The sequence below is a fragment of the Rattus norvegicus genome, chromosome 19, assembly GCF_021556685.1.
Source record: "Rattus norvegicus strain SHRSP/BbbUtx chromosome 19, alternate assembly SHRSP_T2T, whole genome shotgun sequence".
Classification (NCBI taxonomy): domain Eukaryota; kingdom Metazoa; phylum Chordata; class Mammalia; order Rodentia; family Muridae; genus Rattus; species Rattus norvegicus.
This window is the reverse complement of record NC_141552.1, coordinates 32,826,575-32,854,211: the sequence shown is the minus strand read 5'-3', so window position 1 is coordinate 32,854,211 and position 27,637 is coordinate 32,826,575. Positions and strand designations below refer to the sequence as shown.

The following is a 27,637-nucleotide window of genomic DNA, read 5'->3' as shown; positions in this document are numbered from 1 at the left end:
CTTTGGTTTTCTCTCTCGATCTTTATTTTATTAAAATACTGAGTTTATTTCACATGTATATTTTTATCTCCCTACCATTTCCACATCTGACCACTACTATTACTATGTCCTATCATAACATTCCACACATCCTTAAAACCAAGTAGAGGGTGGAGTTCCATCCTTGAAAACTAAACAGGCATTTTAGACAACACATTCTTGGCAATTGAACCTGCACAGCATTTATCAAACACAGTGGGGAAAATTCTCAGTTTGCATTTTAAAAATACAGCTAGATATCAACTGTTAAAGAAATGAAGTAAGACAGAATATTTCAAATGGTTTCGACCATTTTCTTAAAGAGACTTCCACCACTGCCAGACATCTTGAACAGCCTCCTGGCCAGTCATCCGGAAGCAACTCTTCACCGTAATTAATGAACTTGGCTTCTCCTTTGGGAAGAAACCACCCTTTTCTATACTTGCTTGCAATTTTACCTTTATGTTTTCTATAAAACTATGTTCTTTTGGTATTTTAGGATTTTTTTTTCCTATTTTTCGAAGGACTTTTGACCTTTCGATCTTGGTGTTGATGGCTTTCTGTCTCTTCCATTTTGGTTTGGTTTTTGTGTGTTTTCTGCTGGGGTATCTTGTACAGATTTATTCACAAGTATTTTTCTTCAGCTTCTTCATCATCAAAATCATCATCATCATCATCTTTATCATTAACCTCATCATCTTCATCCCCATCCTCATCCCCATCTTCATCCTCCCCATCCTCATCCCCATCCTCATCCCCCCATCCTCATCCTCCCCATCCTCATCCCCATCCTCATCCTCCCCATCCTCATCCCCATCCTCATCCCCCCATCCCCATCCTCATCCCCATCCTCATCCCCCCATCCTCATCCTCCCCATCCTCATCCCCATCCTCATCCCCATCCCCATCCTCATCCCCATCCTCATCCCCATCCTCATCCCCATCCTCATCCCCCCATCCTCATCCTCCCCATCCTCATCCCCATCCTCATCCCCCCATCCTCATCCCCATCCCCATCCTCATCCCCATCCTCATCCCCATCCTCATCCCCATCCTCATTCCCCCATCCTCATCCTCCCCATCCTCATCCCCATCCTCATCCCCCCATCCTCATCCCCCCATCCTCATCCTCCCCATCCTCATCCCCATCCTCATCCCCCATCCTCATTCCCCCATCCTCATCCCCATCCTCATCCCCATCCTCATCCCCATCCTCATCCCCCCATCCTCATCCCTCCATCCTCATCCCCCCATCCTCATCCCCCCACCCTCATCCCTCCATCCTCATCCCCATCCTCATCCCCCCATCCTCATCCCCATCCTCATCCCCCCATCCTCATCCCCATCCTCATCCCCCCATCCTCATCCCCATCTTCATCCCCCCATCCTCATCCCCCCATCCTCATCTCCCCATCCTCATCCTCCCCATCCTCATCTTCAGCATCTTTATCATGTTTTGTTTTTTTCTGTGAAACCTTGTTACATCTCTAGTGGCATATTGCCCTCTACACATATTTAAGAGTTTCCCATCCTCCTCATCTTCATCTTCTGACTCTGCATCTTCCTCCACAGCTACTAGGTGTTGTTTGCTGTGTACACAGGTCCTGACACTTAAGCCTTACGACCACAAGTGGTGTAACTTTAAAGCCCCAAGGGAAACTCTTGGTTGTGCTGACATTTTCACAGTTGCCAGTGTTACCTCAATTGAGCTGCCTTCCCAGTTAGTTCATTACTTCTGTCCCTACAGTGTGTAGTTTGGTTTTGGCCCCTGCTCCTAAACTGACCATTCTTAATGATGACTGGTGCTCATTTCATCTAACCCACTGTAAATGATGATCTTTGTTAGCCTTTAGTTGACAACTGAAAAGGTCGTTCTGAGGCCCAAGAGGGCGCATGCCCATGTACACTGAGTCCTCCATCAGATGGAGGACAGAAGAAGCTGCCTACTGCTTCTCCGAACAGGCGTGCAGGAGAGAATCACAGCAGGATGGAATCCCATCAGGACTTTTATTTTATTTTCAAAACTTAAATTATCTTTTCTTTGATCTATGAGTTATTTAGAGTTGCTACTTAATTTTTTTAATATCTGTTCATACTGATTTCTAGCTTAGACAATATAACCTATGCGGTTCTGATCAGACATAGACGAGCAGTTGGGTGGCACAGTGCTGAGACAGAAAAGTTTGGAGGTAGACAAGAGAATCACAGACATTATTTAGAGTCACTAGGTTTGCAGTGCTGTGAGCAGACTTGCAAAGGGGTCATGTGGTCAATCAGACTAAACCTTTTTATTGTTTTTAGAGATATAAACATATTTAATGTTCTTGAACAACTTTTTCTAATTAAGAACAATTTCTCATAGTTGCAGAAGACCCTGCAAAGTCACTTACAGAGATGTCTTCAGACTTCGGACATTCATCGCCTCCACCGCAACCTCCTTCCATGAACTCCTTGTCTAGCGAGAACAGATTCCACTCCTTACCCTTCAGCCTGACAAAGATGCCCAACACTAATGGCAGCATGGCTCACAGTCCACTCTCTCTGTCAGTGCAGTCTGTGATGGGAGAGCTGAACAGCACTCCTGTCCAGGAGAGTCCACCCATGCCCAGCTCTTCTGGGAATGCACACGGGCTAGAGGTGGGCTCACTGGCTGAAGTAAAAGAGAACCCCCCGTTCTATGGGGTTATCCGTTGGATTGGCCAGCCACCAGGGCTCAGTGACGTGCTTGCTGGATTGGAACTGGTAATTTGATTTGGCCAAAAATTACAACTCTTTTCCTGCATGAGGTTTTTGCCTACGTTTTCCTAGGTTTTATTAGATAAGTTCTTGGGAAGTCATATGTGTGTGTGTGTGTACGTATGAATACACACACACACACACACACACACACACGCCAGTAATAGAGAATATATTCTTACTATGTTGCCTAGTATCATTCACCCTTTGCCATTCCTTAAGCTGCTGACTCACTTTTTCCTCGTTTGTCAGTGATCAAGGAGTAGATTGAGTTTTAGGCCAGACTATTTAGCTTCCTTACATTAAGCATAATGCAGCTAACAGCAATTACCAGCTTTTCTCCTTATTCCTCAGCTTTCTCCCATACGGTTGGCTTTACAATTAATTGTCATGTTCACAGGCCTTTGGTAGAAAGGTTTTCCCTTTGGAGATTAGAAAAGCATATTGTGTAATAGTTCATAATCTTGGATGGGGAACTGAATAAACTTAATGTGGTTTTTGTTTAACTTTTTTCACTTGTTATCTTGATGGTGAGCAACTAGATAAATTAATCTATCTCCTCCTGCCCCTTGATCTTAATACTTTTGAGAAATGGCTCAGGGAAAGTCAGTAAACCAGGGAAACTCTGAGTGCATATTTTGAAAGGAAATGCATGAAGTACTTCCTGATGGGCCAAAGAATAGTCTTCTTAAGCCGCTAACTGAGAGCGGAAGCGTCAGTCAGTCAGTAGTCCCTGTTCTTGATGTTGTTCTGTTGAGTACAGATTTGATGAAGGAATTCAAAGTGTCATAGTTCTTCCCTGCTCCTCTTCAAGGTGCAGTATAACACGTACTGAAGAAGCCTTTCTCTTTCAGGAAGATGAATGCGCAGGTTGTACGGATGGAACTTTCAGGGGCACGCGCTATTTCACCTGTGCCCTGAAGAAAGCACTGTTCGTGAAACTGAAGAGCTGCAGACCAGACTCTAGGTTTGCATCCTTGCAGCCTGTTTCCAATCAGATCGAAAGGTGTAACTCTTTAGGTACTTGGATACTTTTCATTTATTTACCCATCCAGAATGACTGTTTCATGCTGCTTTTCAGTATCTGAGGATAATAGTATTTAAATGATTTTCTCGCCATTGGTTAGTAAAGATTGTAACATGGTAGCATGGTGCATAAGAAGTTGTCCTAAGAGGAGATACATTAAAAAAAAAGTGTTGACGTAGACAGCGCTCCCTGCCCGGTAACGTAACGTAATGTAACGTAACGTAACGTAAGTTCAGTTCTCGCGCGAGTTGTACTTCCGCCCTTTTGGCACCATGGCAGTTAGGAAGAACCAGCACCCGACGAAAGGTGGCAAGAAGGGAGCTAAGAAGAAAGTGGTTGATCCATTCTCTAAGAAAGACTGGTATGATGTGAAAGCTCCAGCAATGTTCAATATTAGGAGCATCCGGAAAACACTAGTCACGAGGACTCAAGGAGCCAAAACTGCACCTGATGGCCTCGAGGGCCGTGTGTTTGAAGGGAGACTTGCCGATCTACAGAATGACGAAGATTCATTTAGAAAAGTCAAGCTAAATACTGAGGACGTTCAGGGCAAGAACTTCCATGGCATGGATCTTACCCGGGACAGAATGTGTTCCGTGGTCAAAAAGTGGCAGACCACCATGATTGAAGCTCTTGTTGATGTCAAGACGACCGATGGGTATTTGCTCCGACTGTTCTGTGTTGGTTTCACTAAAAAGTACAACAACCAGATTAGAAAGATATCCTATTCGCAGGTCTACCAGATCCAGAAGAAGATGATGGAAATCATGACCCGAGAAGTGCAGACAAATGACTTGAAGGAAGTAGTTAATAAACTGATTTTAGGCAGCATTGGGAAAGACATAGAGAAGGTTTGCCAGTCCATCCATCCTCTCCATGACGTCTTTGTTAGGAAAGTCAAAATGCTGAAGAAACCCAAGTTTGAATTGGGAAAACCCATGGAGCTCCATGGTGAAGGCGGTGGTTCTCACAAAACAACTGGTGAGGAGACAAGTGCTAAAGTTGAACGAGCTGATGGCTATGAACCACCAGTCCAGGAATCAGTTTAAACTCCAGATTTTTAATAGTGACAAATAAAAAGTCCTATTTGTGAAAAAAAAAAGTTAGTCAGGAAAAGTGTTTAGGATCTAAAGAAGGAAAAGTAGTGTTTTGTTTTTGTTCTCTTGTAGAGATTATAGACATTTAATTTCTGGCCATATGGGTAGTAGAAATGAAAATGTGGTCCTTAGTATTAACTCCCCGCTCACCATCTTATTAAGCACCTCATTCAGGGTAGCCTATGAAGATCTGATAAAGTCTGGGGACACAGCTTGATGGAGGATGACTCTTCATCACTTGTCATCAGCCGATGCTGGCCTTTCCCAGTTCTGGACAACAGAGTCAAGCAGGAGTAAATAGGGAAACCATCTTTATGAAAAACATTTTTTCTAAATGTTGAAGAGCAATATGGAAATTTTTGTTTTCATACTTGAAAATGAAACATTTTGGGCAAGTAACAAAGCATTTATTTGGCAGGTGCTTAATTCACTTACATTCTATGTTCTATATGAAGGAAGCAGTGTTGAAAGGGATAGCATTTTATATGCCCAGATAACTAACTTAACTAAAGGCTGAAAGACTTTGCATAGGATGTCACAATATGTTTGAAATGATGGTACATACATATGCAGTGCATTACATACACACACACACACAATCATGGTTTAAAATAATTATTTTCATTTATTTTTTCAGCATTTGGGGGCTACTTAAGTGAAGTAGTAGAAGAAAATACGCCACCTAAAATGGAAAAGGAAGGTTTAGAGATAATGATTGGAAAGAAGAAAGGCATCCAGGGCCATTACAATTCTTGTTACTTAGACTCAACTTTATTCTGGTAAGTTCATGTTCTCTGCAGTAGGCATAGATGGTGCTTCCTGGGGGAGGGATACAGTGTGTGTGTGTGTGAAAGGAGGTGCCTTTGAGTAGAGAAACTGGGAGTTAGGAAAGATCACAAGATTTGCTCCTTGGCAGCTAAAGAATTTCATATCTTATTTCAAGATTTAAAAAACTAATATAAAAATACTTCAGTAAGTAGTGAGTAAGAGCGCTGGTCCCTGTGAAGGATGCACCAAGGACATCTCCCTCCAGTGCAGTAGACTGCACATGAACGAGCTGAGTAGCTGCAGTCCACCCTTGGTACCGTGTATGCATGCTTTAGGACAGCCCGGTGATCATAGAAAGTCGTTATGTTAGAAGTTATTTCCCACGGGATCACTGTTGTCCTCCTTTGTGTTGTTTTCCCTAAAGTGGAGTGAATAATACAAGGAACATTAGGCTCTGAAGGTTGAACCCTGAATCCATGGCCTTAAGAATTGTGTACTGCCAGTTAAACTGGTGGCTCTGCCAGCTCTGCTCTGTAAGCTGTGTCACAAGAACAAGGCGGTTAGTGTGGATGGTAGAACCTCAGAGGTAGACAGCAGAATAAAGGCTATGGGCCGTCTTGTTGGTGGAATACTTTTGATTAAACAAATCTTATACTATTGCTATAATATTCTTTAGATTTCTGATAAAAAAATCTGTTTAAGCCAAATGTTATATTATATTCTTTCATACCAGTAAATTTCTGCTGCTGGTCACTCACAGGTTATTTTACAGAAGCACATGTCTCAGGAGAGCTAGATGTCTCTCTCTCTCTCTCTCTCTCTCTCTCTCTCACTCACACACACACACACACACACACACATATACACACACACACATACACACACACATGCACACACACATACACACATACACATACACACATACACACACATGCACACACATGCACACACACATACACACACACATGCACACACACATACACACACATACACACACACACACACACACACACACACACACACAGATTGATGGTCTGGAACTTCAGGATCTGTGAGTGCTCATGACTGAACACAGGCCTCTGCTGTCTGAGCCATGAATTCTTACACCCCTGCTCCCCTATACTCCTTTCTCTTTCTCTTCCGACTCCTTTAAGAATCTTTCTCAAATATCAATGTATTTATAGCATAAGGAAAATATTCTTTTATTTTGCAGCTTATTTGCTTTTAGTTCTGCCCTGGACACTGTATTACTTAGACCCAAAGAGAAGAATGATGTAGAGTATTACAGTGAGACTCAAGAGCTACTGAGGACAGAGATAGTCAATCCTCTGAGAATGTAAGGAAAGACGTTTTGTCTTTAGTTGGTGTTCTGTTTGCTGTTTTCTGTATAGTATTTTTTGCTATGTGCTCATATAGTAAAAAAAAAAAAGATGAACAGATTAATTTTTATGACCTATTGACTTTTAAAAACCTTTAGTCTTCTGCGTCTGTTTATCTCCTTGTATGTAATAGGTGTATTCTATGAAACGATGTGAATTGTTTGGTGTCATGTATTACAAGTTAGTGATAACACTGCACTGAGAGCAGATGAGGTGTATCATAGTAATATGGTGTTTGTCTAAAAGAATATATTTAGGTCTTCCTCTGCTCCTTTACGAATGTGCAGGAGACATGTTTGATATTTGACATTGGTGATTGATGTGTGATAACATCACAAGATGCTTAAGTGAAGAAGAGTTCAGTCATTCAGTGATCATGAAACAAATGGGTCAAGAAGACAGAACAAACTATGCAATTTAAAGGCCAATTATGATTAGTTTAAGTTTTGTGATATACTTTTCTTAACAATGAAAATAAAAATTAATATATTTAAAAAATAACAAAATATAGAAATAAAGGAATATTCCAAATGGCCTACTGTGTCACATAACTAAGAAAGTAAAAGAATAAATTTCTCTATTTGGATACTTGTTTTCCTCAAATTCTGTAATCATCTTACCCTTTAAAATAAATATGTGCTTTGATTTTCACATTAACTATTTTGTCTTCTGCAAATTTTAACTACTCAGATTTTTCTTTCACTATTTAAATGGAATTACCAGTACAGGTCAAAGCAATGACAAAGTGAATTATCACAGTCTTCCTTCTTTTTAAAACACTGTAATCCTTTCTGTAATGGATTTTCTGCAGTAGAGATTGTCAGCTGGCCTGTGAGATCAGGATGCGTTTTGCCAGACATAGTGGTAGACTACCCAGACATGGTGGTAGACTACCCAGACATGGTGGTAGACTATCCAGACAGACATGGTGGTAGACTACCCAGACAGACATGGTGGTAGACTACCCAGACATGGTGGTAGACTATCCAGACATGGTGGTAGACTATCCAGACATGGTGGTAGACTATCCAGACAGACATGGTGGTAGACTATCCAGACAGACATGGTGGTAGACTATCCAGACAGACATAGTGGTAGACTATCCAGACAGACATGGTGGTAGACTATCCACCTGTAATCCCAGCACTTGCTAGGTCAGAGGCTGAGGCAAGATCAGTTGAGCTGAGAAATCTGAGATCTATTTCCAATGTCTGCAAATTTACGTCTGCTGTTTGGATACATTGCTTTATTACAAGCTTCCCAGAAGCAGATTTTTTGTTGGTGGTGGTTTTTGTTTGTTTGTTTAATCTCCTTTTATATTCCCAGTGGCAAACACCTATTTTCATGAGTCGTAGGTATGTAGTGTATGCTGATTGGAAAGAGTTAACAAGTGAACGAATAGTCCTCTAAAAAGCAGGTACAGTTAGTGATCAGCCAGTGCTGACTTGCTCCATTAAGCCCATAGTCTCCTGTAGCCAAACAAGGAGAATTTCTTCTTAATTATGTTGACTGGTTTATTGCAGACTTAGATTTTTGGTATCTCATCAGTTTCCTTTTTCCATGTCTCTGTCCTACATATTCAAGTGACTTTTCTAAAATGTAAGTCATTCTCTTTTATAAAACAAGTATTTTAATAATAAGCAAATGTTACTAAAAACCATTCACCAAGACTTTAAAAATATTTTAGAGTTGTATTACTGCATGGTAGTTATTTTTAAGGTGTTTAATAGTATCTGGAAACAGTTCTGGTTCTCAGTCTTTCACTTTTCAAAGTTTAGTAAGAAGCCTTCAATTATGCTTGTAAAAATAACTGCCTAGTCTATTGATCTGTTTCACATGTTAGAATTGTATGAAAGTATTTGATTATTAAGATATGTCATATAATTCATTGTGCCAGTGTCAGTTAATTCATTTTTATCAACATAGATATGGATATGTGTGTGCCACAAAGATTATGAAGCTGAGGAAAATACTTGAAAAAGTTGAGGCTGCATCAGGATTTACCTCTGAGGAAAAAGGTGACTTTTCTAAGTTATGTGTTGAAAATAACTTGAAAGTATGTTACTAAGCAAGTATTTAAATTATTTCCTGAAATATGTCTGTTTTACTTTAGGATCAATCTTAAATTAGAATTATTTGAGAGGGCTGGGGATATATGTATCTCTGTGGTAACGTATGCAAAAGGCCCTGGGTTTGATTTCCAGCACTGCATAAATAAATGAAAAAATTATTTTCTGTGTGACATGCAAGTTTCTCCTGGTATTGTAAATGATTTTTCTCTTCCAAAGTGACTGTGATGTGTAGTAAAGAGCTTTCTAAGACGCTGGCTGGCCCTACAGTAGATGTCCCCTTGTGGTGAGCGATGTCCTGGGCCACTCCCAGTTTCCCACCCACGTTCCTTGTTGAACGGAGCTGTGGAATAGCTGGACAGCGTGTCTGTTTACTCACAACTGAAAAAGTTTTCAGATTCAACTTCTGACTTTGAGTTTTTTAACAGTGTTTGTAGACAGCTGTGATGATTATACACATGATAATTACTTAAATAGAAGGAAAAATTGGGTTTATTTTAGGTATTATTCTACTGAAACACCTTAAAAAACAAAAATTAAATTTCCTGTGTGTGAATATATTTTGCTAAATGGGACAATATGACAACAAAATGAAAAAGTAACATTTTATTATAACCTGTAAGTAAAAGTTTTACCTTGTTAGGAAAGTTGGAAAAGACTAACCATTTAATTAAAATAATATTGAAGAAATGAAATTAAGTTCAGTGTAGAAATATGTCTGTCAGACTATACATGGACTGACCCTGGGCTCCAACCTCATAGGTAGCAATGAATAGCCTAGTAAGAGCACCAGTGGAGGGGGAAGCCCTTGGTCCTGCCAAGACTGAACCCCCAGTGAACGTGATTGTTGTGGGGAGGGCGGTAATGGGGGGAGGATGGGGAGGGGAACATCCCTATAGAAGAGGAGGGGGAGGGGTTGGGGGCATGTTGGCCTGGAAACCGGGAAAGGGAATAACAATCGAAATGTAAATAAGAAATACTCAAGTTAATAGAGAAAAAAAAAAAAGAAATAAGTCTGTCATAAAGAATAGAATGGCTTTTAAATTTTGCCTGTGGTTTACTTGATTTTTTAATTTTCTTTTAGATCCTGAAGAATTTCTAAACATCCTGTTTCATGATATTTTAAGGGTTGAACCATTGTTAAAAATAAGGTAAGTCCCAAGCTGTCTAGGGGTTCTGGGGCCTTCTTTCCACTGTCGTCCCGTCCCTTGGTAGGCATGAAGCCCTCACTGGACTCACCAGTGTTATCTGAGGGAGGTTAAGCACTGCAAGGACAGATGTGGGCTTCGCTAGCTGCCATCCTTTCCACGAGCCACATTTCACTTGCAGAGCAGAGCAGAGCACAGGGTGAACCTGTCCTTTTAATTAGCCCCAGTGACAGATGTGCCCACAACTTATTTACTTATGCAAGCTGTAGCTTTCGGTGTGCCTAGAAAATCAGAGAATTGTATATAAAGAATTAACAAAAGAGTTTATAATTTAGCCATGTAAAAAGTAATCATGGGGGGTTGGGGATTTAGCTCAGTGGTAGAGCGCTTGCCTAGGAAGCGCAAGGCCCTGGGTTCGGTCCCCAGCTCCAAAAAAAAAAAAGAACCAAAAAAAAAAAAAAAAAAAAAGTAATCATGGAAAAGTCAGTAACATTTTTATAATCCTTTAAGTATATAGAAAATGGAAATTTTTATGTTTTAGGAAAGAAATATAGGCAGCAATCAGCTTTTTAAAAGTAGAGTTAAAACAAAGATTTACACTGAGCTAAAAGGTAGATTTGTTTAGTGAGAAAGATTAAATAATTAAAGATGTTAGGTTTTTACAAAGTAGCTTGCATATTGACAGAATCTTGACCTATTGCCTTTTTTTTGAAATTCAAGAAAACGATTTTAGAGTTTTCTGCAAAATGAAGTGGGTGAAAATGCTGGTGTTTTTTGTTTGTTTTTTTTTTTTTTAAACTTTTTATTGATTCCTTGTGAGTTTCACATCATGCACCCCAAGCCCAAGCCTGCTCATCTCCCCATCCCTTCGTACCTGCCCTTGCAACCTTCCCCCAAAATAAAAGCCACACACACAGAATGAAGCATAGAAAACATCTCACCGTGGAAGCTGTAGTGTGTCACAGTGTGTCCCACAGCACATCCTTCTGTTCACACATCTTGCTTGCAAATGTTTGTTACAGTGAGTCATTGGTGGTTCATGAACTCTGGTTTCTGTGACACCATCAATATTGGATTCTCATCAGGACTTTTCCTGGTTGTTGTTGCTCTGTGTCACAGAGATCCTGCAGCTTTAGATCATCAGGACTGGCCCTTTCATGTGTCCCATTTGCAGATGACATAGATTTTGAGGTGGGTCAAACAACTCAGAGCTCTAGATCTGGGCCTGGGTGATGGCTAAATTGGTCAGCGTACTACCTCTCCCTTATTCACACCACCAGGTTGAGCTCTCCAGCACTGCCCATGCTAGGCCACCAGTGCTGCCTTTGGCTTAGGGCTTGCTCAGCCACATCCACACCTCTAAAGCCAGCTTTACCTTGATGCCCAGTTGGGGTGCTGGGCCCACTCAACTGCTGCAGTCTATGAGGGGATGGGCTAACTCTCCTGCTTTCCTGTCCTCGGGGTCAGCCCACTAGAGCCTTTGCTATCAGAGTTAGCTCTCTTCCTTCCATACCCTTGTGGTCAACTCTCCCGCTATTGCAGGTGGCAAGGGGTAGAGGAGGGCATCACCCCTGCACTCTGTCACTACCCCACAGTAGATGAGTGTCAGAGCCGGCTCTCCTATACTCTTGGCCTCAGGGCTGGCTCACCCATGCTGCTTTCCCTCAGACCCCTGCCATTGGCCAGGGTCAGGACTACTGTGTTGACCAGGGGAGGTACGGGGCCTGCTCTCCTGAGTGCTGTAGCCAATGAGTGGCAGGGCCAGCTCTCCTGACTACCATAGGTGTAGGGTTCTTTTACTTTAAAAAAAATTCTATTATAATTTATGAAGGAAAAACAATAGACATTAAAATAGTATATAATTAGAAGTATTTATCAATAAACTTGAATAGGAAGCTTAGTGGTGCTGAAAAAAGTGTCATGGTATAGGACATCTGGCAGGTCGTTTGGGAAGAAAACGTCAGTTTTGTTTTTCATCTTTTAAATTTTTCCTTTGTTTTGCCCTGAGATATGTTCTAACAGTGTCTCCATGACTGGCCTGTAACATACTGTGTAGACCAGGCTTGTCTCAAACTCACAGAGATCTACCTGCCTGTGCTTCTTGAATGCTCCTATTAAAGGCATGTACCACTATACTAAGACTCCTTTAAAACTTTTTTTTTTTTTAAATCAGAACATAGATTTATTAAGGAAAAACCAGAAAAATCTTCTGAAAAAGGAAGGGACTTCAAGAAAGGAATCACATGTTCACCTCTTAGTGAAATAAGCTGAGGATGCTTAAAATTGTTGTTTTCAGGTTTCTTTCCTCTTTGTCTAGGCATATGTAAGGGACATCAAACTTCCCAGGGTTAATGTAAGTTGAATACTGCAGTGATTCTCAGAGTCAGAGTCAGACACTGTTCAGAGTATGAATGAAGGCCTTTCTGGAATTGGGGAAGGCATCTGGGCAATTCTTACCCACCCCCATATCCCCAAGCATCTGTTCCTATCCCCACCAGCGACTTCCTAAAGGCTCTAAGATGGTGCTGAGCTCTTCCTGTTCTCCCTGTGAGAGAGGTCAGCCGACAACCAATAGGGAGTTAAACACTGTGTGAAGAGACAGCATGACCAAGGCAACTCTTATAAAGACAGCATTTAATTGGGGCTGGCTTGCAGATTCAGAGGTTCAGTCCACTATCATCAAGGTGAGAGCATGGCAGTGTCTAGTCAGCCAAGGTGCTGGACAAGGAGCTGAGACTTTTACATTTATCTGCAGGTGGCAGCCAGGAGGAGGCTCTCTTCCACACTGGGTGGAACTTAGGCACTAGGAGCCCTCAAGCCCAACTACACAGTGACACACTTCCTCCAATAAAGCCACACCTTCTAATAGTGTCACTTCTCATGGGCCAAGCAAATTCAAATCACAACAAATACCCTTATAATGATAAAATAATAAACACAGTTCCAAATGGTCAAAAAGACAAAAGAGAGACTAAGGACTAAGTGGAGGATAAAAGTCGACTTCATTGACACGATGAGGTGAGCATGCAGAGTAGAAGTGTAGACTAGTACATGTGTATGGAGGGAGGAGACTCGCTGGGCAGTGGGCACGGGGGTGGGCTGGGGGGAGGGATGGAGTTGAGAAAGCTCCTGAGTGAAAGCTAGGGAGGGGTAAAGAGGTGGAAAGCCAGAAGGGGATGGGACATAGAAAGTAGATTGTAAAAGTTCCTGAAGGAGATGCTGGACACAACAGAGCAGAGTTAAGTGAATTTTGATATAAGTAGTCTAAGAATATGAATGTATAGAATTTTCAAAGAACCAGAACGAAATTATTACTCAGAAAGATGTTACAAGATACCGTGAAAAGATCAGGCTGACAGCTTAGACAGGAGGAGTGAGAGGGAAGAGTCAGGATGCTGGTAAATCTTGCCAGCATGGTGGTGCACACCTTTAATCCCAGCACTGGGGAGGCAGAGGCAAGTTGATCTCTGAATTTGAGGCCAGCCTGGTCTACAGGGTGAGTCCAGGACAGACAGAGCTACATAGAGAAACCCCATCTCAAGGGATTGGGGGGAGAAACTGATAAGTTTAGGTAGATTGAATTTTACAATTAAAACAGTGGTGGGGTTGGGGATTTAGCTCAGTGGCCCTGGGTTCGGTCCCCAGCTCCGAGAAAAAAAAAAGCAGTGGTAATTGCAGGTGCAGCATTAAAGACAATAAATTGAAACTAAGGTAATTTAATGAGAAAAGATAGTGATTGGAGGCAGGCAAAGAGGTGGATGATGACATTGACATTCATTAAAAACAAGAAGCAAATTTGGGAACATTTCAGATTGTGTGTCTCAAGCAGGGTCTGGGTTTCCCTTCCCCTTCCTTTCCATCTCCTTCCTTCCTTTTTTTTTTTTTTCCGTGTCAAGCCAGGAGAGGAAGAGAGAGAGAGAGAGAGAGAGAGAGAGAGAGAGAGAGAGAGAGAGAGAAAGAGAGAAAGAGTGGAAGAGCGGAAGGAAGAGTGAGAGTGAGGAAAAAGAGTGAGAGTGAGAGGAATAGTGAGAGTCTCCTGTAGCTTTATTCACCACTTATATACCCAAGTCTCCAGGTAGAAAATAACTGGGAAGCACAGTGGGAAACCCTGGCTCCTGACTACCTGGTGACTTCGGTAACAAAAGACCAACTAGGAGACCTGAATTAATTAGGGAGAAATCCCAGAAGACCAGCCTAAATCTCAAGGATAAAGGCTGAGGAAGTAAAAGGAAAGTAAATTGACCACCACCCAGGTGTGGTCCAGGTGTGTCAGTTCCACATGCATCAGCCGGGCTCAGCAGAGGTCATGCAGTGGAGATATCGGGTGTTTACTACTTGGTCTTTTCTTCCTGTGCTGTAAATACATGGGAGAGGCCTCTGTCCAACAATCCCATGACTTTTACTGTGGCCATGCAGTTACAAAGCGGCCAGGCCCAAATCCAATATGGCACTACATCTCCCCCGTTATTCTTTTATAAAAAACCATTAGGTGGAAGTAGTGGTCTGAGAGAGATCAGACATGCCTCACAGAGTGCCCAGCTCGGCCATGGCGAGCCACTCTTGCAGTTAGGACTGCACCCCAATGGCTAGAAATGAACTTATGCTGTAACACACCGTTCTGGGCTATACGTGTGTTTATTGGGGGAGAAACTGGGCAGAGGAGCATTTGACCGGCCCGTACGTTTAAACGGGGTGTAGCTACCTCTGTCTTAGGATCGACCTCTCAGACCCCAGCCTCTCTGTCATAGGACCACCTTGTCGCCCTCAAGGCTCCATGTCTAGATTGGTAAAGGGTCAGAGGAAGTTGCCCGTCACTGAGAATAGCTACATCAGGTCATCTTCTCATTCCTCTTACTTGAGCCCAGGGGCGAAGGAGCAGGGGCCAGAAGGCATTAATTTAAGAGATTGTGGAAGTTGAGCCTCTCCCGATAATAAGTGGGCACCTCATCTGGTTCTCCTCAGCTGCTACCACCAAGGGCCATAGTCAAGCCGCTCCTATAATAAAATTTAGAATTCCCAATTGTTAGCAACTACTCCAGAAAGTTCACCCACTGTGCTTGCCTAACAATAGATTGGGGGAGGGTAACTCCAGACACTGCAGACACAATGGCTGCAGCAGTAATGGCTGCCACAATAGCAGCGAAAATGCCAAGGTCTTTCCCAGAACAGTTCAGGATCGGTCATTCTTCTCTGGAGCAACCAGCAGGCAATGGAACCATGTCTGAGATCTGCAGAACCAGGGCAGAGTTCCCCAGTCCACAGCAGCTTCCAGCAAGCAGCAGTGCAGAGGGTCGGAGCGCAGGTTGCGATGGGACAGGACACAATGACTGCAGCAACGCCAGAATTTCTGTGATGACAATAGATGAGGGGGAATCCTCCGTCTTCCTCTCAGGGCAGAGGAATGACTCCAGGGACCCGAACCACGAGAGCAGAATCTTCATGCTCCCAGGATCAGCATGTCTCACCAGACACTCAGGCAGCTGGCACACTCCTGCAGCAACCTGTAGAAAAAACACAAACATTCCCTCTTCCCCATATAAAATACCTGGACAGGATCATGCCAATATATGGACCTTTCTATTTCACCTAGGCAGAAGTATGCCTAGTTGTACGGTGCCATAAACCTTGGCATCCAAATTTTAAAATTGAAATAAAAGGAGCATTATTAGCATTCAGGGATAGCTCCCCCTTTTATTTATTAAAATTGTTAAAATATTATTTATTAAGATAAGTCCTCGAGGATTAAATTGAGGACACTGAGCACTTGTATTTATAAATTGACTTGTATACCAAATTATTGTTTCCAGCATTATTGTTTTGATGATATAAAGAATGAGACTTTTTGACTAATTGTTTCTATGTAAGGCCTATAATCTGCCTGGTATTATTGTCCTCCCTTGCTAAGGGGTCCAGGCAATCCAGTTTGAGTTTTTAAATGGCCTATAAAGGAACAGTACTTAGTGCTCTTAACCACTAAGCCATCTCTCCAGCCCCTCACCAGCTTTATTTCAAATCCTGTAAACAAGGTCCAGTTTTAGCCTTATTTAGAAATCCCTGAGTTGGCAGGGTGAGGCTGGGCGTTGAAAGTAAGCAAATGGAGTCTTCCTCTATTTGTGAGGGAGTGTTATCAACTCCATTACCATTTTCAAAGAGCTGGGTCTATGGTTTTGTTTAGTTCTCTGAGCCAGAGCACTGAAAGGACAGTGAGTTAGTTGTCAGACAATTCACACTAAAATCATCACTCACTGATTTTATGTAGAAAACCTGCCTCTAATAAAGCATTAAGTAATTGTAAAATTTGAGGGCTAGTAGTATCTAAAAAAAAAAACAAAAAAACGAAAACTTTTTAATCAATTGTAAAACCACAAGCCACACATTGGCTATCAGCGTATGAATTGAAAGCTTGATTTTTAACATTTAAAAACAGTGGCTACAGCACGTAATTTAATAGTCTGTGTTGAAGCAGGGGAAACTCAGGAGAATAAACAAGTGATCCAATCATACATGTAGCCTTTTCATTAGATGAAACCTATAAATACACTAAGCGCATTTTCTATGGGTTGCATGCACAAATTTACAGTAAATACAAAAGCATGCAAGGAGTAAAATTATCAATTTTGCCTGAAATTTGTATATGTAATAGGCCAAATATCAGTATTTTGTAATAACCAATTTGATTGCTGTTTGGAATAAGGTATGTTTCACCAGGTTTCTTTTTAAAATACTTCCATGACTCTAGCCTATAATTTTGTACTAATGACAAAAGCTTTATCTCCAATGAGGATAACAAAGTTAAGTCCTCTGGTAAGGTGAGGTACTTTGGCAATTAACATATCCTTAGAAGCTTAAAATTAGTTTTAAATATTAAAAATGAATATTGAATCTTCTCTGGAGCAATAGTTACTCCCCAGATGTTAAAGCTCATTTTGAGAGCAAAGGTTTGTAGTAAAAATTTCCATATACACTGAAAGATTCAAAGTTCTAACTTCTTACATTGAAGAAGCAACAAAATTACATAATATAAGGCTAGTAGCCACTCTTTTGTAAAAATTTTTAATGATATCACTTCATGGGCTCTCTAAAATTATAAGCAAGCTCACAAAATAAAAACTCACAATCGCCAGGATGTAAACAAACTGCATAAAAACAATCCTCTAAATCTATCTTGAATGGCGGTTGAAGTAAGCAAACAGGCTATAATGCTCTCACAAGTTCTAAAACCTCATCAATCCTTCGTAAATCTTGTAACAATCTCTACCTGTTTGATTTTTTCTCAATTATAAATAAGTTTGAGTTACTCAATGTAACACTGGCAATCCTTAATCACAATCCTTAAATTCTCCTTGTAACATCAGAGCACAACCACAAGGTCACCTGAGTTCTGAGTAGTGACTAGGCAGCTGTCCTTGGGGCAGTGGAATTAGCATTAAAATACAGATAACTTCAGGGCAAACCACAACTTTGGAAAGCAAAACTTAACCTCTAACAATCTAGTCTCCAAAATCCAGTCTCCAAAACATCGAGTCTATTCTTCATGCTACAAAGTTTGACTGCCAATTCCTACATATGAACGCACAATGGTGCGGTCTCTAATACCTCAACAAAGAGACATTGCCCTAAATTCTTTTAGAAGCCTGGTTTCTAGAATAAGAGTTCCATAAAAATATTATCTCAATTTAGACCTATTTCCCTAGGTTGGCTCATGCCGCATGTTGTCTAGAATGACTCCATACAAATTACCAGCTTTATGTCAACTTTCTGTTACCAATATTATACCCTTTTAACCATATCCAATAACTTGAAAGCCAATAGTCCATAACCAAGGCATGTAGAGCATATTTATACATTTAAAACCTCAGAAACAAAATTGAAGTGGCTACACCTATCTTTAGACCAAGCACCATTTTTACTTTTCTAGCTATGATTTTAAGAGAAGCACCTTGTCACCTGCTAAGTCTAATAATAAGTCAGGGATTTTTCTAAGAGAAACAGCCATCAGCTCCTGTACCAAAGAAGCTGAGGAGCTGCTGGCGCCTTTAAGATCAGCTAGTGGAGACGCTCAGCCCCCTGGCAGCTTCTCCAGCTGACCTATGCTCCAAGCTACAGGTGCAGGGCTCCAAAGGCCAATTGAAACTGCCTTTTATTCTTTTGTTCCTTTTTGAAACGAGATAAAACCAAATCAAGATGTGAACGATTGACAGATAAAGTTTTTACCATTTTTTTCTTTTGAACATGAAACATAAAACGTAAAACATTTAAACAACGAGAAACAAAAACCACAGACATAAACTGACAGACATGGACAGCTTGGTGCACCAAGGACAAACAATAGACATAGAGGGAAAAACTAGATGGTGTCCCACCGAAGGGACCCACATATCCTACCTATGGAACCCAGAACCAGAAATAAGCATTTCTCCAATAGGAGCCAGCAGAGAGGCAGGACGTCTCCTGCTTTCCCTCTGTTCATAGGAGAGCTCTGAAAAGGTTTTTCTTTCTCCAAAGCAACCGCGGAGAGTCCGGGAGGACTGTTTTTCCCCAACCCGTTCTCTCATGTCTAGTGTGTAAACTATCTCTAGCCAGGGTCCAAAGACTAAAATATAACTCTAACAGAACACATATGCAAAAACACTTTACCGTTACCTTGTCCCTTTTTTATGACAAGTTTTACTCAGGCTAGCCCAAATCATCCAGGCCTTTCCTGACCCATCTTACGTCCAATCCGTCCCTTCTCCTATGCCGGCCGGGCTCCAGGGACGTCCCGTAGGTGGTACCCCCTTTCTTCTCCGATCTCAGTGGGACCTCCATTTGGCGGCGCCAGCACCGACCTGGTACCGAGAATCGGGCGAAAGTCTACGGGATGAAAGAAACACACACACACACACACACACAGGTTATCGTGTCAAGCCAGGAGAGGAAGAGAGGGAGAGAGAGAGAGAGAGAGAGAGAGAGAGAGAGAGAGAAAGAGTGGAAGAGTGGAAGAGCGGAAGGAAGAGTGAGAGTGAGGAAAAAGTGAGAGTGAGAGGAATAGTCCCCCTTTTTTTTTTTTTAAGGAAGGAGGGTCTTTTGGCTCAGATTTTCCTGGGGTGCAGTTCATGGTGACATCATGGTGACTTCGTGGTGGTGGGAGCATGAGGCATCTGGTGTCGCACTGCATCTGTAGTCAGGAAACAGATGGAGATGAGTGCTGGCTCTCAGATCACTTTTTCCTTTTCATTCAGTCAGGGTCGCAAGCTCATGAGATGGTGCTGTCCACATCTAGGGTCGATCTTCTCACCTCAACCCCATGTGGAAACTCTTACAGACATGCCCAGAGTTCCTATCTCATAGATGATTCTAGGTCTTGTCAAGTTGACAATATTAGTATCACAGGCTCACTTCTTATCAATCTGGTACCCAAACATATCACTTAAGAATAATTAATTTTATTTTTAAACTGTATGTGTGAATGCAGTGGCCACAGAGGCCAGAAGAGGATGTGGGATCACTTGAAACAGAAGTTACAATCTCCCTGTTGTGGGTGCTGGGAACTGAGCTCTTTCTGGTCCTCTGTAAGAGCAGTGTGCGTCCTAACTGCTCAGACGTTTCTACCACTCTCGGTTGTGAGCCTTAGATTTCTTTGTTTTTGTTTTTTAATGGATGAGCTCTTTCACCAAACATGCAATTTTAAAGCTATTACTTTTTACTTCTCGTCCCTGAAGGCTCTTGGCCGTCTTTAATGCATAATACATTCATTCTAACTTCAGAAGTCTTCATAATCTTTAATAGTTCCAACACTGTTCAAATGTATGGTCTTTTAAACTATGAGCTCCTAAAAAAAAAAAAATAAACAAGTCTTATACTTCTAAGTTATAGTGGTGCAGGGGAGGCTTCTCATTCCCAAAAGTAGGAGTTGGGGGCAGAGTAAGAAAAGGTCAAAGCCAGAATGACATTGTCACTGTGGAAACAAAGGCAGGGATATCCAAGTGCCTTATAGCACCAGTGATGACATCATAAGCCCTACGTGCTCACCATGGAGTTGCAGGATTTGGGTATTCATGGATGAATGAGTATAGGACCTCAGGACCCACCTGTTATGAGATCTGTGCCACAAAGACAGATAGACCCAAACCACACCAATCCATGAGGTTTTATATTAATATTTGTAAAATGTAGATGTTCGTTTTTTAAAAGTTACCAAATTTATATTCTTGAGTCCTTGGATTATTCCTAGTGGGGAATGCAATCCAACTAGCACAGTTTGGTACGATTTCACAACTTAAGATTCTGTAGGGTTTTTTTCAGACTTCTAAAACTCTAGCTATAAAGTTATTTGGTATTTTTATCATTCTCTAAAAATTTCATAAACTATATTGTATGTTTAGTGTGTTTCCCCCGTGCCTCCATCCCTCCCTCCCCGCCCCTTTTCATGTCTTCTTCCTGTTAATCCCTAGACAACTTCATAATATGTTCATGCCACATACATATAAATGCTTTGTATGTAGCTGTATAAAACCTAAGTGAGAGAAAACATACGTTTCTCTTTATAGGACTGCTTTAGTTTGCTGAATGTGATTATTTCTAGTTGCGTTCATTTTCTGTGACTGATATACTTGTCCTTTATGGTTGAGAAGAACTCCAGTGTATATATTCTAGCCTAGATACTTAAAAAATTTTTAAAAAACTTCTTAGTAGTGTTAGTTTTAAGGATTACTACTGAGATGTTAAGGGATGGCAGGTGTTACAGTGTTTCACTGGATAGGGATTTGTAGACATTTACTTGGTATCTATCAGGTAAGTGGGTGACCATCTAAGGAGCACCTGTAAGGCTAGAGGACAGTTGCTAGGGTCCCTGGGCCTCACCCCTTGTGCTGCTTGGCTTGCTAGAAAGTTATCCTTCTCTACGTCTTAGGGCCTTTGCTTTATGGAGTAAAAGGAGGTTGGTCCAGAAGGTCTAAGAGTCTGTCGTGAGGAGTTTAAGCATTTGCCTTAATCATTAAGAGCAGCTCACTGCTCTCTAGATGTGGAGGGAGCTCAAACATTACTGCTCACAGTGTTTGGGATATTAGTCTACATTTTTCTTGTGATCATAGAAAGAACTTGTGAATAATTTATGAATAAGGCAGAAGGATTAATTTGTGAGGTCTTCTGCATAAGTACATTTAATTATCTCATCCAAATCATTGTCTTTTACCTGGCATTTGGGTAATCCAGAGCTGCTCATCGCCATCATGGTGTCATGTTCTCAGGTCCTGCCGGCTGGCTTGACACTCCGATTCAGGCATTCAGTAGATAGCTTATGTGTACTTCTTTCTGGTGCTCCCAGGTCAGCAGGTCAAAAAGTTCAAGACTGTAACTTCTATCAAATTTTTATGGAAAAAAATGAGAAAGTCGGAGTACCCACAATCCAGCAGTTATTAGAATGGTCTTTTATCAACAGCAACCTGAAATTTGCAGAGGTTAGTGGGTCTCTCTTTGTTGTTGTTGTTTTACTTCTTAGCAGTGGGCAATAGGGGGATGGTAAACTCAGGACTTTTGTACACACTGCCCTGAGTGCTGCCCCACTGGGTGCCCCACACCCAGCTCTCACTGCATGTTCACCAAGAAGAGTTTGAAATACACACTGTTAAGAAAACACACACACAAAAATTGTGTTCCAACTTTGTTCTTTTTTTAAGAAAGCTGCTTAGCTTAAGTTGAAATGTTTGGGATTTAGGTGCAAATTGGGGGGAAAAACTAGTGTTTAACCTGAAGACCTTTAAGGTAATTTAATTCCAAAGATACACATAAACATATACATGTTTATGGTTTTAGTTGTCATTTTACCCAAACTTATTATATAAACATTTCAGAGGTAGTGCTCCTTTTCTCCCATTGTTAAAGATAAAATGCCCGTCAATTCTTCTGTACGGGTTTGTTAGTGAATGTTTGTTTACCTGGACAGTGGTTCCGCAGTGTCCGTCAGGTTCTGCAGCTGGCGTGTTCGTCTCTGAGGTGGTGATCTCACTCACTGTGCTGATGGACGGGCAGCATCCTCCATGATGATGTCTGACAGGGAAGTCTGGAGCTCCTGGAGCTCACTGCTGCTCTGCATCCACACTACACATTCATGTGTGGGCTAACAGCACTGTGCTGAAACCACTGCCGAGTTTCACAAGCCATGATTACTTCAGGGTCATAGGGAAACTTGTTTTTGCACTTTTTCCCCCTTCATGCAGGGGACAAGACACAAGGCTGAGGGCATGCTACTCTTCTGAGTGCCAAGCCCCTTAGGACTTTGATTTCTAAAACAATATTTGCTGCTGTTGCTGTTGTTGTTGTTATTGTTATTATTACTATTATTGTTATTGTTGTTGTTATTATTATTATTATTATTATTATTATTATTATTATTATTATTATTTAGGCACCATCATGCTTGATTATCCAGATGCCTCGGTTTGGGAAAGACTTTAAACTATTTAAAAAAATTTTTCCTTCCCTGGAATTAAATATAACAGATTTACTTGAAGACAGTAAGTATACAGTCTGTCTGTCTGTTTGTTTTAGAAATAGTCGCCCTGGGCTCTCATTAGTTGTGAATATAGAACTGTGACAGGCATTTCAGTATCTGAAGAGCTTGGGCATGTTAAGCCAATAATTTGAGTTCTGAGAATTTATTCTGAAAAGAGTAGAGGTAAAAATAAATGCATTAAATGCAGAATCACTTATCATTAAATGATAAGAAATTAGGGACAAGTAAATGTTAGTAAGAGGCCAGAGGTTAATTGGACAATAACAATAACAATAGAACCACTGCCATTAAACGTGTGGGGTTGAGGACAGCACACATGGAAACAGTTATAAGTGGAAGGGAAAGCACATGGAGAGGCTGAATGGGAGCTGCGTGAATACACATGTACCTGGGTGCACAAAGGCACATAGATATTCAGACATACAGGTGTCACAGGAAGTGTAGAATGATGGATGGCATTGGTTGTCTCTGCTGACTAAGATCATGTATGCTGTCAGGTTTGTTTTCTTTATTTTATATCTTTTTGTATATTTTATGACCAGAGGAATAGTCAGGATAGGTTATCAAAAATGGTTATTTGAAAAAATATCCTAAAAATATTAAAAATACAGGAAATCCAAATGACATTTTAAGAGGATCAGAGGGGGCTAGCCCCCCCACAGAGCGTCCTTCTTTTGAAAGTATACCTTTTGTTTTTAGTGACAGAATACCTTTTAAAAGGCTTCCTCCTCCCCTTTCTGCTTATGTCAGCTCCCAGGCAGTGCCGCATCTGTGGAGGACTCGCCATGTATGAGTGTAGAGAGTGCTATGATGACCCGGACATCTCGGCAGGGAAGATCAAGCAGTTCTGTAAGACCTGCAGCACTCAGGTATCCAGACTCACCTGGTGGGTGTGCCCTGTAGCCATCGGCTACTGACGGTCATACATTTCAGGACTTGAAAGCCTTTCAGAATCAAAGTACATTCACAGTAAATGTTACTGCTCATGTCTGTTCTACTGGTGTGTGTGAGAGAACGCTTGGCTGTGTTTACAAGAGGTGTGCTCAGTGAAAGTGGCTAGAGTCTGCTTCCTTGAAACATGGTATTAGCTCACGTGTGACATTCTCTTCATGGTCCTTTTTAGGTTCACCTTCATCCCAGAAGACTGAATCACACTTACCATCCAGTATCACTTCCCAAAGACTTGCCCGACTGGGACTGGAGACACGGCTGCATCCCGTGTCAGAAGATGGAGTTATTTGCTGTGCTCTGCATAGAAACCAGCCACTATGTTGCTTTTGTGAAGTACGGGAAGGATGACTCTGCCTGGCTCTTCTTTGACAGCATGGCTGATCGAGATGGTATCAAAAAGCGTCCTTTGTGCTCAGTCTCCTGTAGTGTTGGGGTGTACTGCTTCCTAGTGCGAGTACTTGTGTGAAGTAATAGGGTGTTTTGTGAAAATCCTTTAAGGAATAGCATGGTGTTAAGTTTTAAAGTATATGAATAATTCTGCTACCTAACTAAGGAACAGTAATGTTTCGACATCTTGGCACTTACGTGGGTTTGTTAAAGATGCTATCTGTAACCTCAGCACGTGGGACGGAGAGGATTGTGAACTAGAGGCCAGTGTGTGTGAAACAGCGAGAACCTGTCTCAATTTTCCCTGACTCAAAAGAAAAAAATCCTAAACTTCTTTGAGAGCTGATTTTACCATCTACTTTTTCAGTTCTGTATACACTGTAGTGGCCATTTACTGAGTGTCTGTACACCAAGCTCAGTGGGAGTGCTGCAGTCATAGAAATTATGCCTGTTTTCCTTTGTCTTGTTAAAGTTTAAAGTGAAGATTGCATGGTTTGCACTTAAATCATTCTTCCTGATTGCCTGCATTCCCTTTCATGAAGAAACCTTTATCCAAGAGCTGTTTCTAGGAAGCTTAGTCATCACTTAATACACAGAGTCAGAACCTCAAAAAGGTTTGGTTAGTAAAATACTTGTCACAGTATACCCCTCACACACACCCCATTTTCTCTATAAGTATTCTCCCAAGCTCAAGTCCCTTAGGTCTTCTGGTGTGGCTCTCTACTAACCGGAGGCCCCTAGTAACAGCTCCTTTGTCAGAGACACAAGAGCAGCAGTTCTCTATCTCTTCCCAGCTCGCAGACGTGCCCAGCCCTCCTGTGTGTGCTTCACAGCAGCACGACCTATGGGAAAGAGAGCACTTGGGAGAGTAAAACTAAACAGGCTTTCCATAATCCAATCATCAGAGTACACACAGTCTGCTGATCAGTATGGAAACAAAGCATGCTGGAGGGGTGCAAGTGTGTTCTTAAAGCATGCTGGAGGGGTGCAAGTGTGTTCTTAAAACATGCTGGAGGGGTGCACGTATGATCTTAAAGCATAGGGAAAGGTAGCAGTGCGCATTACTAGCAACAATTGGGCATTTTTGTGGAAAAGTGTCAGGTTTCAGGCTGTTAGAGTATGGGAGGAACATGCAGATGTGAGGAGTCAAGACTGTGTGTGTACACAGTGGGTATCGACCTGCAAATCAGGCCTGTCCTAATGTCCTTTCACCAGTTTGATTCACCTTTGCCTGTGGAACCCTCTCAGAAGCCAAGGAGACTATAATTCTAGAAACTGGAAGTTGTTTAAACAACGGTTTTCTTCTAATTCTGAGAGTCAGTACTCATTAAATTCTAGGATAGTGAAATTGTTCTGGTAGGACAGAGAGCCAAGAGGACTTAGAAGTTCATTTCCCTAAAGAGGTTTCCCTCCCCCATCTCTCTAGGTGGTCAGAATGGCTTCAACATTCCACAAGTGACACCCTGCCCAGAAGTAGGAGAGTACTTGAAGATGTCTCTGGAGGACCTGCACTCTTTGGACTCCAGAAGGATTCAAGGCTGTGCGCGCAGACTTCTTTGCGATGCATACATGTGCATGTACCAGAGTCCAACCATGAGCTTGTACAAATAACCATGCCAAGACCGAGCAGACTCCAGTGCTGTGGCTTCCTCAGCTGGCCATTCTGTCTGGCGCCCATTGCCGGCAATGGGTGTCTCTTGGGATGAGGCCCTTCAGCAAAGGACTCCTGTGTTTCCGAACAAATTGCTTTTGTGTTCCTGAAGTATTTAATAAGAAGCATTTTGCACTCTAGGAAGTATGTTTGTGTTGATTTTTTAAGAAGTCTAAATGAAGTTATTAATACCTGAAACTTTAAGTTAACTGCATTGATGATAGGATATTTTTGGAAGCATACAATTTTAATTGTGACGTCTAAAACCTCTTTTAGTCCATTGAGGGTGTAAATAAATACTTCTTCTTATGGACCAAGGATATAAAATAATTTTTCTTTTGTAGCTAATGATTGCCTTGAGAAAGACTAATAATATGGTTTTATTAAGAGTCTACCTTTACTTCAGTTGTTGAAGGTGTGTGGAGTTTAATTGTTAATTTTCCTATACAGTGCTGATTTCCTGCATGTCTGTACTTTGCTGAGTTCCTGTGTTCCTGCAGCAGTGGTCAGAACATGCTGAGATTCCTTTCGTGGTGTTATTTTTTATTCTGGCTTTGAGATAAATGACTGACTCTGTCATAGAATGTCCATTTTTGATGTGTTCTTGGAGGATTAAGGTACAAAGCAAGCATCTTATCATAGTAAGAGTTGTTACCGAGCAGGTCGTCTGTAGGAATTCCTAAGTATAGGCAGAGATACGGTGGTTTCTGAAATGACTGAGAGATAAGTAAATTATATATTCTTATACAGATACAGTCTGGAGGAAGGAAAGCTGGCTCAGAGATGGTACCAACATTTCCCTGAAAAAATGTGTTAGGTATTTAAAACTCTCAGCTCAAATAAATTATTTTTAGTTTAAGTGAATTTCTCTTAATTTAAATAAGACTAATTTTTTGTTTGATTAAAGAACCTTGTACTCTCTGATGTCAGTTTGGTGTGACTTGAAACAATGACAACCACGTCAGCATGTTACTGGAATGTCAGTGACAGCTTCATCCTGATTGAAGAAGGAGAAGGCGGATGCCGTCTTAGGACTGTTCTTAGTGTACAGACTGTGGTGGGCGCTGTAAAGTGCTTGTTGTCTGACTGTTGTTTTGTGGTTTGTGGTCTGACTGTCTCTCTGAATAATGTCAACCTTACAGAGAGAGAAGGTGTTATATGTGTAGCATATGGCTTTATAAAAGATTTAATGTCAAAGAGTCTATAAATATTGCTGTTATTTTTAAAAGCACTTTACTCCTTGGTTTTATTATTCCATTTTGCTGGTGTGTATTAGCTTTATAAATCACAAGTAGCGCACAAAACCCTTCCATCTTGTAATCTTTGTACTTTTGCAGTGAAAAGGTATGTATATTGTGCACAGACTTTTCTTAGCTGAGTGCCTCGTCTGGGCGGTGAGGCCATGACTAGACAGCAGTAAAGACTCCAGCTATCGGCTGGCCTTGCCTGCATCATCCTGGGACTGTGGAGAATGGTGAGCACAGGGTCTGAGCTTACAGACTGACCAGAATTCAGTGACGCTGTAATAAGTACATGTTTAATGAGTCTGTTGGTGGGACTTTGAAGGTTTAACTGAGGAATGATCAGGACTGTGACTACAGGCAAGCCTGGCTTAACTGCGGGTGGGCGGGAGGGGGTAAATTCAGAAATGGAGGCAGAATCCATGTGCAAAGAGACTAGCCAAGTAGTTTTCAGAGCAGAGGACTGGAAACTTGTCTGCAGTGGTTCCGGAACTGGGCTTCCTCGGGTGAGTGAGGAGGATCATGTCCACAGGCGGATAATCCCTTAGCAAGATTGCCTTGAAAGTGCACTCTGTCCTTTAGCAGTAGTGCGTGGGTAGGGCTCACAGTGAAGGGCCCACTTCAGTGGCTGGGGAGGCCTGAGGACCACAGGCCAGCCGGAGCCGTCCCCCA

At 41.6% G+C, this 27,637-nt stretch overlaps 1 protein-coding gene and 1 pseudogene across 47 annotated transcripts in view; one reads left to right on the top strand and one right to left on the bottom strand.

The window, feature by feature from the left end:
- The window catches only part of Cyld (CYLD lysine 63 deubiquitinase), a 59,624-nt gene extending 32,669 nt beyond the window's left edge, over positions 1-26,955 (top strand). For 36 of the 47 annotated variants that reach the window (XM_087594767.1, XM_087594756.1, XM_087594750.1 and 33 more), the window contains 11 exons: positions 2,381-2,760; positions 3,609-3,774; positions 5,516-5,657; positions 6,860-6,982; positions 8,952-9,043; positions 10,179-10,245; positions 21,548-21,680; positions 22,628-22,736; positions 23,486-23,604; positions 23,859-24,075; positions 25,500-26,955. In XM_087594767.1, the coding sequence (XP_087450893.1) occupies positions 2,381-2,760; positions 3,609-3,774; positions 5,516-5,657; positions 6,860-6,982; positions 8,952-9,043; positions 10,179-10,245; positions 21,548-21,680; positions 22,628-22,736; positions 23,486-23,604; positions 23,859-24,075; positions 25,500-25,684 (1,733 nt within the window). In that variant the 3' untranslated portion in view covers positions 25,685-26,955. Of the gene's footprint in view, positions 1-2,380; positions 2,761-3,608; positions 4,763-5,515; positions 5,658-6,859; positions 6,983-8,951; positions 9,044-10,178; positions 10,246-21,547; positions 21,681-22,627; positions 22,737-23,485; positions 23,605-23,858; positions 24,076-25,499 lie in introns of those variants that run through there. The other 11 variants (XM_087594765.1, XM_087594735.1, XM_087594737.1 and 8 more) reach the window with 3 other exon arrangements.
- Npm1-ps2 (nucleophosmin 1, pseudogene 2) lies at positions 313-1,943 on the bottom strand (annotated as a pseudogene).
- Positions 26,956-27,637: the final 682 nt, after the last annotated feature.